At 38.2% G+C, this 14,484-nt stretch overlaps 1 protein-coding gene across 4 annotated transcripts in view; it reads right to left on the bottom strand.

The window, feature by feature from the left end:
- Positions 1 to 5,577: 5,577 nt before the first annotated feature.
- Positions 5,578 to 14,484, bottom strand: part of CDK17 (cyclin-dependent kinase 17) — a 55,938-nt gene continuing 47,031 nt past the window's right edge. For 3 of the 4 annotated variants that reach the window (XM_009082849.1, XM_009082852.1, XM_009082851.1), the window contains 8 exons: positions 12,113 to 12,236; positions 11,007 to 11,127; positions 10,385 to 10,482; positions 10,025 to 10,130; positions 9,192 to 9,234; positions 8,081 to 8,171; positions 7,778 to 7,855; positions 5,578 to 7,355 (listed from right to left, as the gene is read on the bottom strand). In XM_009082849.1, coding sequence (XP_009081097.1) covers positions 7,318 to 7,355; positions 7,778 to 7,855; positions 8,081 to 8,171; positions 9,192 to 9,234; positions 10,025 to 10,130; positions 10,385 to 10,482; positions 11,007 to 11,127; positions 12,113 to 12,236 — 699 coding nt within the window. In that variant the 3' untranslated portion in view covers positions 5,578 to 7,317. The remainder of the gene's footprint in view (positions 7,356 to 7,777; positions 7,856 to 8,080; positions 8,172 to 9,191; positions 9,235 to 10,024; positions 10,131 to 10,384; positions 10,483 to 11,006; positions 11,128 to 12,112; positions 12,237 to 14,484) is intronic. The other variant, XM_009082850.1, reaches the window with a different exon arrangement.

Raw genomic sequence — 14,484 nt, 5'->3', positions numbered from 1 at the left:
GTCTGACAAAAAACAGCAAGCATTTTCCTCAGGCTCCTGGGTTGCACAACCAAAAATGACTCCTCAGTTCCACTTGCAGTAATGAACAGGATGAAAACCTGCTGTATCTGTATGAAGCAGCAGCTGATAAACAGAGCAATTAGATATGAGACATGAGAACAATCAAAACGCCTGGGAAGTCATTTGCTCAATTCAGCGTTTTAAGAGCTGCAGGACACACCACCCCACAGGCAAAACCAGAAGATGAACCTATGCAAAATGTATGAGTGAAGGCCAATTTTATACAAAGCAAAATGAGAATAGGTTGGAAGAAAGGGCTGCATGTAACTGACTGGGCTAGTGGAGATAAATCACAAGGCCTCACAGATCAAATACTTCTCTTCCAATGCATTCCTCCCAGATACAGAGTACCCTCCAACAACTAAGTTCCAGGGAGGCAATTATCTCAGACTCTGGAGCCAACTCTTGCCTCAGGTTTGAAAAAATCAGGAATACCTACCTATAGCTATAAAGCATGAACAGCAGTAGAGTCTCATGGTGTATGGGCCACTACAGCTAATGGGAGAACATGTCACAGAGACAAAAAGTGTCTTCTCACTCTGAGTTTACAAAGACAGACACTCCTGAAAACTTAGTCTTCAGCTTAAGTATTGAATATCACACTGCAAAAAAACGATGAACACAAGAGGAGGAAGTGTGTGACAGAGAAGAGATTCTTAAAAGAAAAAAGCATCTGGATTCTCATGACTCTACTTCTTCCAAGGTTTCACTATTAATACGGTAGATTTCTTTCTTTTCAAAAGGCTCAATACCCCCACACCTTCCCTCCCACCCTTCTGCTGATTTTGGATTTTTAAAAAAGAAAACAGCAATTCTGAGACAAAATCCTATTTCGACAAGTTACTGTGAAGGATGTGAGGGAATCCAATAAAAATTAATGCAAGACACACACAAATCGGGAAGCAGTGCTGGCTTCTCATCTCTGAGAGAATAAAAATGGCAAGAGAGCACATCTTTTTCTAGTTGCTTTTTCAATTCAAAAAGACAGGTTGGCAAAATGAAATCTGCCTTCTAAATTGGTCAGTAATGTGAAACAAAAATTTTTTCCTACTGGGAAGAATTCATACAAATAAAGTCCAGCCTCTCAACTGTAACACTTACATAAAACACTGAATCATTGTGCCTTGAAGAAAATATTCTATTGGTAATCTAGTGAATTTTATTAGCAGGTTATCTTTTTAACTGTAGAGAAAAATCAAATAAATGTTTTCAAAACAAATCCTGTGAAAGTGCCAGTACTTCTGTGGCATGGAGAGCTCCAAGCCAACTCTTCTGGGCCAGCAAAATGGGAGTTTTTCTCTCTTCAGTATTCTTGTTAGTAAGGGCAATTAGATCCTACTTGCAGGATTGGATTAAGATCTACACTTTATCTGTGCTTCAGCAATACACAAAAAGTTTCCAATATTATATAGGCTGAGTGAATGAGATTAGGTTATTTTGGGCTTACCTGTACATTGCTTTTTCAGAAAAGCAAGTGTCCACCAGTAGAGCCACAGCTACATACAGGGCAGCTTTGCTAAGAGATTGTGCACATCAATCTGCCCTGGCACAGGTTAAGTGACCATCTCTACAGAAAAATTTCAAGGTAGGGAAAACAGTGATGGGTGATAAGAAACTATAGAAAAAGACTTGACATACATCCATTATGTCAACAAAGAACAATTAGTTTTGTCTGAATGAAAGTAGTGTCATCAGACAGGCACTTACCACCTGGAAATACCTCCCAAAGAAGTAAAGGATTGCCAACACAAGGACTGTTTAAAGGGGAGATGGTCCTTTAAAACAGACTAAAGCATTTAATTTCTACAGAACAAGCCTCTGCATTAAGAGGCTGTGTGATCTTGTGCCTATAGGATGCATTTCCAGAAGCCATTGTGACAACCAAATGAATTTACAAACGGCATAGTAAGCACAGGTAGTCTTTCATGTAAGGGCATCACTGTTCCCTTCTGATCTTGAGACTCTCTGTATATCCTGTAGGGTAAACAAACATGGGTCCCTCAGATTTGAGCATACCCCTATGAAGTCATCAGAAAACTACAACTTCTGAAATCCCCTTTAGCTCCAAACAATAACTGCTCTTTACCAATTAATGTGCGGGTGCTCTGCAATCACAGATGGAGTACAAACCTATTTCTGGAGGGCAAAGAGATTGACAGCACTAGTGAGGAAGCAGTATAAATTTATTTAAATGAAAAAAGGAGAATGAGGCTCAAGAAAGGACCCTGGGGCAATCAGCACCATAGCCTGCCTTGGGTGAGGGTGCCATTTGTAGAAAAGCAATCTTAGAAGAGAAGACTCTAGGATATGTTCTTTTTTTTTCTTGAAAGATTCCCATCAGTTCACATTTACTCTGTGAGAAGTACAAATGAATAATGTAACCTTAATTATTCCTAACATGGCTCCAGGCCAGCGGCCTCCTCCTGCAAATTAAGTAAAAGGACAGGGAAGAGGGGGGAAAAAGAAAGTCTTTGAAAAAACAAGCTCGGGGTGTGAAGGAGGAGGGGCGAGCAGCAGCGCCCACGCTGCCATGCAGGCCTGGAGGGGGCTGCTCTGCAAGAGCATGCTGGAGAGGAGACAGGGAACAGCATTATCCCAAGTTTGCAGTTTGCAGCAATGGTAATTCCATCAGCAAGACGACCCCACTGGAACAAATGAAGGAACTTCATAGCTCTCTGGGGAAAAATGTGTTTCAAGGCAGAGCATCTGAGCCAAATGAGACTCCTATTTCATTAGGAGAACCATAAAAGCAATCTGCTCGGGCAGGCCTACTTCTTCAGTGAGCTTGAAGGATGCAGCCAGGACAATAAATTAAGCAGTTATTTACCACAGGCTGTATGTGTGTACGTGTGCAGTCACAATTTAAGTTGGCTCAAAAATTACAGGCCTTAAATGAGTTAAGGGATTTTAGAAAAGATGTGAAAATAATGGAAAATTGTACATGTTTTCCACCGACATCAATCTTTCTCTTTCATTTAACAAGAGGCACAGAACTGCCCAGTGAAAATCGCACATGAAAGATTGAAAAAAAAAAAAAAGCAATCTAAACTCTAATCCTAGTTCTGAAAACACAAACTTCAACTGTGGCTGAACAAGAGAACAAGAGTATGACCTTCTCACACTGAACTCCACAGATGAAAGGGTGCAGGGTATGAATTACAAAGCCCTTGTATCTGCTTGGCTTTTATACTTTTCATGATCATCTCACCTGTACAGCCAGAGCTTACTTGAAATGTTCCAATCAGCTACACACTTGCATGGTGCTGCCTTTGTGTTTTACAATTTGCATTTGTTATCTTGCCAGCCTCCTAAATTGGCATGACACGGATGCTGGTGAGATACATGGATGCTGTTGAACAACATCAAGGCCAAATGGGAGCATTAAATCTCTAACAACTCAGGCTCTGAAAAAAGAAAAAATCAAAACTGTACAAATTAAGCATTTCAGTTCCTTCCCAAAATTAAGACATTTCATAGAAATGTTACACTTGTTTTAAAGCCAGAATTTCTTAAGCTAAGAAAAGGTATTGAAATATGCTAACATGGTGCATGAATTATTTCAACTCTACTCATTAGTGACCAGACAAAATGATCATGTCACAGACAAGGCAAATTCTGATTTTTCTTCAGTGTCAGCATGTGCTATAGCTGTGCATTTCCATACCCTGATTCGTTCGGATTACTTTCAAGTCTGACCTTAATTCTGAGTATTTCCTGGGTTTAGAATACTTTATTTGGGGATATTTACAACATACCTTTCATATATTCTGTCCTCAATAACTGAATGTATTCTTAACCTTAATTCCATCTAAACATTGCAAAACAGAAACAATGTTACCTTTATTACATTGAGAAACTCATGCACAAACAACAAGCAAGCAGCCCAAGGAATGCTACCTGGCAGTTTTTCAAATGATTTGCAAATACAAAGTTCTGTTGATTCTTTAATAATTGTTTATTTTAACTTTTATTGCCCAGTTCAGGGATACACTCTGGCTACTTAATGCTGTGACAAAGCAGCACAAAAATGACACAGCCATGTTGAGATGCACGTTCCACTAGAGCATTGCTGAGCAGCTGGTTTGCCCCTTCCATCTCCCACCCTGTCCTGTCAATCCCTGTCCTCCGCCGCCCTCTCTCCCCTGCAACCTTCACCTGCACGTGCATGCAACTGCATCACCACCACCTGCCTCCTTCCAGTCTTCAAGCCCACCTTACTCTTACACACACCTATACCTGCACCTTGGCATTCTTACCCTGGGGTAGATGGGATACACCAGGCACCTTCTAAAAATAACTGCTTCAAATCAGCCACGACTTGCAGGCCATTTCTTATTACCTGATCACATCTTCAAGCAAAGGTGGTCATACCAAGCACTGAAATCATCCATTTTAGTGACTATGCTTGGGTTTCGTCACACCTGAGGTCTTCTCCCAAAAAGGCTAACACTACAGTTCTTGGGGACAGTGAAACCAAGTCCGTAGTACCTGATTCTGCCAGACAGGAGGCAGAACACCAAACTGCACCAAAAGGATGTCAGAGAAATGCCCAGCAACTTCAGACTTGCTGATTGCTGCCCCAAACAGGCAGCTGCCACAGAACTGCCTCTGCCGATGCAGGAATTTCAATTACAGACAATTAAATCAACCAACCCAAACTGGCTTGACCACAGATGCCAAGTGTCTTAAATACATTCTTTTAAAGCTACCTCCTAATGAAGAAAACAGATTCGCTTGTAGGTCCTTAGAAAAAATCTCTTTATAAACATAGTACTTAAACTTTACGGAAGATCTTTTCATCTGTAACAAAAAAGCTGAATTCCTACTTACAACGGAACATCCTTTTGTTAGCTGCAGCTGATCCCTTTCTAAATTTATTAATGCACTTCATTTTACCAGTTAAACCTTTAAGTCCTTACTCATTAGTGTCACATTTTCACTTGTTCTTTTATGACCTCTAAAATATTACTGTTCTAGAAATGCTAAATCCCACACTTAGCCACAGTGAACATGTACTCTATATCTTCACTACTTTTGTAAAAAAAGGAGATGTTTTTCTGATACTTCTTTCTTCAACACCATCACATCTACAACATATTTCCTACAAAGTTAATCAGTATAAAATCTAGATCAGATCCATAGCAACTATAAAAAAATATATAACAGCTATTTCAGGACAAGGTTTTTTATCAGTGCCAAACCTGCCTCTGACACAGACGTAACGTTCCCACCGAAGCAGTGGGAGACCCACGCGTGTATCCGAGACACGTGTTATGCTCCCAGACCTAGGCAAGACTTCTGATACCACATGACATGCAGGACTTGCTCACCAATCATTGGACTGTGGACCATGTTTCTGCTAAGATCCTGAACAGCCTCAGTCACAGATGAGTCACACTACTTTTCACTGCCACTATTTCTGCATCTGCATCGCATGAATTAAAGAAGCAGCCAAAGTTACAACTGAGGACTCCCACAACACACAGACCTAAACATTCCCAACAATGCCCCAAGAACTGCAAGTTCACTTAGTCTGTATTTTTAACAACACAGGGCTTCTGTTATTATAAATTTCAAAACAAAACCAAAGAATTCCACATAATATTTATACTTTCAAAAGTACAATATTAATACAGGTCGGTCAGTTAGAAATAACAGCAGTTTGTTAGGTCTACAAGATTCAACGTAAAACCGGTTTACAAATGCTGAAAAGCAGTAGTGGTCCAACAGTCACCATTACACATGAATTTCTCTCCTCCAGAAAATAAAAAAAAAAAATTCCAATTCAAATTTACCAGTATCAATGAAATAGTAATAAAACACCCCCAAACATGCCACAATCACTATTCACAAATAAAGTTAAAATGAAATATACAAAAATTCACTTAATACTGTTAAATAACAATAAACTACAAGATTTCCTGAACAGAAATGGTAGGACCCCTGAACGCTTTACAGTGAATGTCAGGAAAAATTAAGTTACCTATGACTATTTTCATGATATACCAGCCAAAGATTTACATGACCATTTCAAAATATACCAATAAAGATTTACAGTCTCTTTAAGATGCACTAAACAAATAGGTTCATAAAGGTGAACACAAATGCTTAAAAATACTGTAACCATCACCAAAGGTGTACTTATGATACTCACTGAGATGCATAAGCATAGTAGTAATATGTTTACTATCTCTGGAAAACAGGTAACATCTAAGATCTGAAAAACTCTCTAAGTTCTCGTTGTAAAAGCTCTGTAGCATAGTGAGTTCTTATCAAGTACAAACTTGCATCTTTCCAGTTGATTTCAAGTGAATAATGCACAAATGGGAGAGCAACAAGGTGGGAAAAGTATGACATTAGTCCCATGTTTGTGTGATTAGTTGTCCTGTTCTTCTGTAATTAAAAGTAAGCCAGGGTCCAATGTACATGAATTGCCTCTTTACTATTTGTATTTCTAAGTTAAAAACAAGGTAAAAAAGTAATTGTTTCTGCAGGCCCCATGTGCACAACAATGTGCAAATATCTTACGTTGGAGTAAGCCTGACAAAATTTATCATCCAGCCTCCATGCTCCAATATATCGATAACATAGGATCTGAGAGCAAATGATAGTCACTGTTCACTTGTTTGAATCAACTTTCACACCATGTGCTTTTCAAAAACATAATATGCATTATAATTTTTCAACTATTTCAACACATACCTCCAATGTTAAATAAGGAATTAAGTGCCAAGAACTTAGAGCATTAAAGATGGCTCACCTATAGCCAAGCAAAGCTATGTTTACATTCCAGGAAACACTGCAGTTTAAGAAATACAAAAAAACCCCGCAGCAGTAGAACATTATATCAAGAGAAACAGATGCATTCACATATTATAAAGCCATTGCAACTTCTTCAGGCATGGAACTGTTGTGTTAACTATACAGACAGTAGTTATTTAGCAGCAATGATTCCGCAATAAATAATGCACTGTGTTTCTCAGTCCTGCACAAAAATTGCAGCTACAGTTACATCAACAGCTGTAACCTACTGGCTCTAGTGGCAGAGGAGACCTTAAAACCAACTGTACAAAAAATTGTCACACTGTGACAACAAATATAAAAACATAATTTGCAGGTTGGAAATAAAAAGACTCCACTGTGAAGAGGACAGTGTAGACAAACTGCTATTCCAAGTCCACCAACAGAAAGCACTGCCTTCGGATCTGAGTCCTTGATCGACAGGACAGGTTTGGGCTTCACTCTGCACTGCCCACTTCAAAAAAGCATGCTCTGCCTTCTGTTCTTCCCATGTCCTGCAACAGAACATGGGTCGTGGTAAGAAACCGAAGTGTTTGCACAACAGAGTATTAAGTTATTATCTAGATCTTCTTTCCATTTCAAGAGACAACCCCTTGTGCTTAAACCAGTATCAGCATCTTTCTGTTACCTGCACTTAATGCATTTTTTTCCACTTTGCCACCATCCACACGTGCAGAGCAATGGTTTGAAACTCGAACATGTTCCCATGTTAACAGTCCCTCTGCCCACCCCTAGTTAAACTCACCTCCTTCTGAGCATTTAGCTTATATGTCTCTACAGCAATCTCAACAAATCATTCTTGGCTATTTATTTGAGTACATCCACACAAGCCAATTTAACAAAGCATTTTGCAGTTCCAAATGCCTCTGGCACAGCATTCTTTAGCAGCTACGAGAAAATACCAAGCTTTCCATACCTGTCTCTGGATACGTGGAATTTCGAAAGCCAGGGTCTTTTTGCAATTGAATCTCTTTTAGACTGAATATTGAAACACCTGGAATGAAACAAAGAAATCAATTCATATCTGAACATAACTATGTGTTATTGAACAAAATTATATTCTTAATTATATAGTTCAGATTAAAAAATGTTTCTTATTCACAAACATTTAAGTCAGTATGTATTAGACTTCTTTAACAGCTTCGAGAGGTTTTCCTTAGGCAGTGCAGCTTTAATGTACTATCTTAACAATATGGTGCTACTTTACTACTCCTCTTACTTTCAGGCAAAGTGTGTATCCTTGTTCCAAGACTTCTGAAGTATGCATGTTTCATGGCCTCTTCTGCTGAAATTCTCTTCTTCGATTCATACTATTGACAGAAAAGTACATGAGTGTTTGTTTCCATTAAAACTCTTTCCATCAAGTGATTTCATCGAAGACACAGTTCTGTTTGCTCAGTATTTCCCATAACTCACTACAACAAATTTGTTTCCATTACTTTTATTTCACACGTGAAAATCTAACATGTTACCTGAATCAGTATTGCCAACATAGAACAAGATTGCTAACATAGTGAAAATAACTTCTGCAAACGGATGCAAGTAAAAAATATACTTAATCTTTATTTATAGATTGCATATGATTAGATGTCTCCTGCTTGCCTTATGTGTGCAATTCTGGACAGTGATGCAGACATTAAAAAAGCTGCATACAGTAAGAACAAAGTCCAAATGAGGACTGCAAGGACTGTCCTGACACAAGCTGTAAATAGAAGATGACCTGTTGTAGAATTTAAATCCCAGGCTGCAAAGCAGAGTAAGTGCACTCCACCTGAGGTACTAAAAATTTGTAACATGGTGAAGTTACAGTGCTGTATCTACTCAAAGACTTAAGAGCTGACCTTCCATCTTCCTTCCAGCTAATATTTAACACAGATTAAAATATTAAACCCACATACCACTCTACCTTTTTAATAGTTTGCAACATCAAAGAGTAATATTACACCTTAGTAACTCCTTCTCTAGTACTAAAATCAGTTCATCCTTACAGAGATTTAGTATTTGTATTTAAAAGTTCTGGTTTAATACCATATTTCACAAGAGATTTAGGTTTTTTTCAGAGAACTGTTAACGTAGAATAATTCTACTTTTACAAAACGTAGGATAAGAAGAAATCAGTTCTGGGGGAAAAAACCTGATGTGTACTTTTCATCCTCACAGTACACTGGCTTCCCAAATGTCATTCTTCCCAGATCTGTCAACAACTACACACTCAGCTGCACATTCCACTCCGAGATCTAACAGACACTACAGCTTCCAATACATTTGGTAAACAATATATTAAAACTCTAAATTTGCATTATAAAGGAAAGCCACGAAACAAATCTTACTTGCAGGAACTTCGCTATCAATTCAATTCCTTCTGTGTCTAGCCTGAAAATAAAAATATTTTTAAGGATTCCAGTTATTGAACTATATTTACAGAGGTAAAACTGCTGAGGAACTAAATTAAATGATATCAAACCTGAAAATGAAATTTAAACATAGAAATGCTTTCACCTAAACAACATTTATGCATGTCACTGCATATACATATGAGTACCAATATCTCAAAACAAGACTAGTTGAAGACACTGGGGATAGACAAATCCTGAGTTTGGACTGTGATTTACTAGGCTGACCTGATCATTCAGTTGAAAATTTTTAAAATTATTTTATAAAAGCTTAACACTACTCATTTACTAGAATGACACAATGTCAGATCATCTTCTTCCAAGTCAACAAAAAAAATGTTGTAGTCTTTGTTAGAAAGTTTATTTATAATAACTGAACAGACCCTTCAGCTTCCTCATTATGTTTTTAAAATGATTTCAGGAAACTGCTCAAAGCAACTTGGCTATTTTAACCCATGGCCTGGGCCTATCATACGACCAGAAGAGAATCTGGGATATCTAGGAAGTGTTGTGTGAATACTACTACAAAGACATTATTAATTAGAGTTTATAGTTCTATAGGTCACTAAGGAGGTGTGGTACCTACAATATTAGACAGAGTGATCACACAGTACCAGGATTCTGCTTTGCACTACCACCTGCCCACAACAACACAACTGATGTGCATTTTTCCAGCATTCAGTAGCAGACTGTACTTGGAAACATATTCCCATTCACAAATGTGCAAAGCCACAGGGACGCATACTTTCTATTAACAAAACACAAAGTACCTTGGTGCATGGTTGATGAGAGGTTGTGGTTTATACTTAGGAAAGTTGTAGTTTCTAAATTCATCACTGGAAGAAATGCCTGGCCATGTTTCTTGACATGGAGTTCCTGCATTTAAAAGCAGCAACAAATTCAACTTAAGAAAATGTAAACAAAGAACTTTGACATAAATAAGCATTTAATCCTGTCATTTAAACAAGAAAGAAATAAAATCAATGAGTCGATGCTGTGCAAACTCAGCTGAATCGTTTTTCATCACCTTAATTACAATGCAATATAAAATGTCATTGTTTATACGTAAAGATCTACAGTTCTCATACAAACACACAGCATTAACTTTACTGCTAAAAGTCTCCATTTACCGAGGAGCCTGAAAATTAAGTGCAGTTCATCTTCCACAGTTGAACCAGGAAACAGAGGCCTTCCCGACGCCATTTCAAAAAATATGCAGCCAACGCCCCTGTATAAAAACAGAAAAAGATAAAGCTGGGACTTCTGGGACTTCAGTTAAAACAAATGAGGAAATTAGCAGTTAGCCACATGCTACTATGAAAAACGTTGTTTCGAAAGATGTGTGTAGCAACAAAAGAGCTGCCAAAGACTAAACAAAACCTGTATCATAGCTATATTATATTCTCTTCCTTCAGATGACAAGTTGAGCAACTGGATTAAAGTTCACAGCAAAATACCACGTTCTCACGTTGTTAGGATGGTTTGTTCTTTTTTTTAATGCTTGCTTACCAGAGTAAGTACCAAATACCAATACTTCGGTACAATACCAAAGTACAATGCAATGTACTCTACATTTTCAGAGAGAAATAATAGCACCTTCCCCAGTCTACCAAACCTTTCTCTAAGAATCTCAGCTGTAGCCTTCAAAAATGCAAAGGATGAGTGTTTGAATGTTATTATATAATAAGAGGGTTGCTGGTTTTTCAACTTGACTCAGAACAAAAATTTCAATTAAGACAAAGCTATACAAACCACATGTCAATTTGAGTTGAATACTCTGAAGATCCAAGGAGAACATCAGGTGGTCTGTACCATAATGTGACAACTTCATTGGAATAGGTCTTTGTAGGAACAGACTTCGCTCTTGCCAATCCTTGATAAAAAGGGAAAGGAAGAGTCATGCAGCTTGCTGAAATCCTTTTTGTATGAAATTGACAAAGTATTTATAAGAGCTAAATCAACCTTGTTATACCTGCTAAATACCTTCTCTTAATGTTCATTAAAAGGCCCTAATAAATAAATATATTTATACAACTTGTGATCTGCCTTTTGGTATTTATGGCAATCTCACATTTTTAAGCACAGAAGACAGGTAAACAGACCAAAACCTGTTCTAATCCTATAAACTGCATTAAATCAAAAAAGCATTAGATCAATGCAACAAACTTACTGCTTCAAAAACCCTTCTGCACTATTACTATTGGCGAATTATGTTGCAAAAGGTAGAAGGCAACAAATGAATTATGAAACTGAAGAAACAGACCAAACCAGTGTTGGATCAGCAGAGATTTTCCATTCTAACATTGCCAATTTGTCAGTAATGTAGTTAATAAAATTCAGGTCTCTCATGTTAGCTACAATCTCCTGAGCAACCCCCATTCACACACAAGGGGAACAATCAGTGGTACCACAACTTATAAAGGACCTTCTGGACACAGAAGGTAACAGTAAACTGAATGTTCCCCTCTACTGTAAATCCCAAAGGAACTTCGTGTAGAGTGATGGAGCAACACCTTACAATTTAGCACATGAACAAACCCTTCCTCTCTCCCATCATATCATGGCTAACCCTGCTTTAGAGTGACTGTGGAGTTAGGAGAAGCAAGCTGAGCTCCACCTCAACGATTTGACTATGCATCAATTTCAAAGCAAGCTTTAAGACTACTTTCAAATCACAAGTCAAGTGACAATATTACCTATACAGGTATTACTTTGATTACTAATACTCTGACTTTCATTTTCCATTTCAGAACGCCCAAATTCACTACAGACTCAACATACTCATTTCTCCTTTATAAGGAAAAATGTGCCTCTTGGTGAGTAAAAAAAATTTATTAGAGAATAATTTCAGGCCATACCAAAGTCTGCAAGCTTCAGTTCTCCTTTCTCGTTAATAAGTAGATTTTGTGGCTTCAGATCTCGATGCAAAACCTTCCGCCTATGACAGTATGCCAAACCACGGAGAATCTGGTATAAAAATAGCTACAAGAGAGAACATTTATATAAATTAGGCAAAAATTATTATCTACCGATCACATGACTCTAGCAGCCCATCTGGGCACTGGAGAGTTAAGTCTCTGTACAGCGAACAGGAGAAAATTACTTCTCAAAGAGTGAGGCACTTTTCCATATAAACACATTCTGGACATCCTCATTATTGTTCAGAGATTTAAAATCCTTTTACACTAATGCACTGCTTTAACACCGTCCTTTACAACAACGGCCTTAAGTGCAATTTGTTCTGTTTAACTGAAGAGAACTAGAGGGCTGTTCATTTTTAAAGTAAGCATTTACCACTGCTCCTCCCCACACTAATGTCCTTAAAGGTAACCGTGTCTGACTATATATTCAAGTTCTCTTCAGCCACAGAATTCATTCTCAAAATGCAGCTCAGCATCCTTTCCATCCAACGGTGATGAACAACTCAAAGAACGTTTTGGCACGCTACTGGAAAAATAAACTTGGATTCACCACCTCACAAAAGATGGAGAAATGGGGATTACCAAAGCAGCCCAGCTGTCTCTGGCATTTATATTCATCCCCTTACCTTGCCACATACAGGTTTATTTTAATCCTTTGGAACAGCAAGCCAAGCAACTTCAATCATGCATATTAATGCTGCACATATATAGATGTAAAAATAGTAAGGGGTGAAGAAAGGATTAGCAGAGGGCAGCCAAACAACTACATCATTGCATTAAGAACTACTGTTTTGCAGTTTCTGTATATACAAAGGATCTGATCTTGAACATGGGAGCTCTGGGTAGCCACTGCTGGCATTTACCACACAACAGTCCTCAGTCAGCACAGGTGATCAAATGTACAGTGAAAAAATACAGAGAATTACAGAAAGCAATGTTTCATAATGTCACAAATTCATCATGTAACAGGACTTCTGAGGGGAAAGACTGGAATGTTTTTATATTGTCTAACACATCAGTTTATTTTTGTACCGAGTGACACCACCAAATTCTTTTTCATAAACCGGACAAATACACAGCAGGTGTAGTCACTTCCATCTGTTCTCAGCCTGCTGACGTGGGATTTGTCTGATCTAGAAAAACAGGAATTGGGATTGATTTCTTTCTTCCTTTGTTTTCTTTTTTGAAGAACAGAATGAGAAGCAACAAGTCTTGTTCCATCTACTCATGTTCACACTGCTGCAAGGGTAGTCAGTCCCAAGCTACATTAGCAGGACTGCTGTGAAAATCAATAGCCATCTCTAGTCTACACTGGGACTGCAAGGATTAATCAAGAATGCAAGGCAGATTATTCTACAAAAACTGTAAATCTTCACCACAGTTGGCAGGGTTCCTTTTGGAAAAGCACAGGATGCCATGTATTAACTCAGAATTTTGGTTGAAACACTAATACCTGCAGAGATCACACATACCTTCATTTTGTCAACACTCAAAAACCTAAAATTAGCTGAGGAATGTGAGGGCAGAAATGACACGGAGGTCTCTCAAATGTTAACGATGACTCAAACCCCCACAGTTATTGTAAGGTAAGCACCTACAGCTACCATAGTTAAGCAGCTGTTCTGGTTTCCCAGTGCCAAAGGTACCTACTGTATAAATCTGCTCTTCGGGCACAGCTAAACCATAGGCAAACAAGGAAAAACAGTCTCTCTGCTTAGCCTGGATTACCACAGGCAAATTCTGCTTGTTCTCTAACTGCACTTAGTATTGGAGTCAGGTTCCCACTTACAGCTTTCCCTTGGGTTTTTTTTTTTTTAAGCTTGAAGTACTACTTCTTACTAATTTGTAAATAATTAAAAACACAAGCATAATTATGTGCTTTCTTGTTGTCACTCTGAAGTAGAAACAAATTAAAGAATTTCCCTTTGCAGACTCCCAAAGGAAGCAACAGAGGAGGTTAAGGGCAGATGTCCTTCCCTACAGACACTTACTGTAGTGTGGTAACAGAATGAAAGAGAAAGCTAACCAAACAGTAACTGTATAGAGACTGAATCTACAGTATGTCTAATAGTATCTAGACTGAATCCCAACCCACTTCACTCATTTCAAGATAGTACTGTCTTCTGTTTGGAATCTTGTTTATAAAGCCTTAAGTATTAAAGAACATAAAGTTATTCAAGATTTTTCAAACCAAAACCTTCTTGTTATGAGAGGTAACAGTTGAACCTGAGTTAGTTTCAGCAGGCCAGACTGGAACCTGAGTCACTTGGCCTGGACACAGCCATAGTTAAAAGGAACAGACAATTAAG

Source organism: Acanthisitta chloris, unplaced genomic scaffold (assembly GCF_000695815.1).
Source record: "Acanthisitta chloris isolate BGI_N310 unplaced genomic scaffold, ASM69581v1 scaffold3659, whole genome shotgun sequence".
Classification (NCBI taxonomy): domain Eukaryota; kingdom Metazoa; phylum Chordata; class Aves; order Passeriformes; family Acanthisittidae; genus Acanthisitta; species Acanthisitta chloris.
The sequence above is the reverse complement of the archived record's forward strand: the minus strand, read 5'-3'. Positions and strand labels throughout refer to the sequence as shown.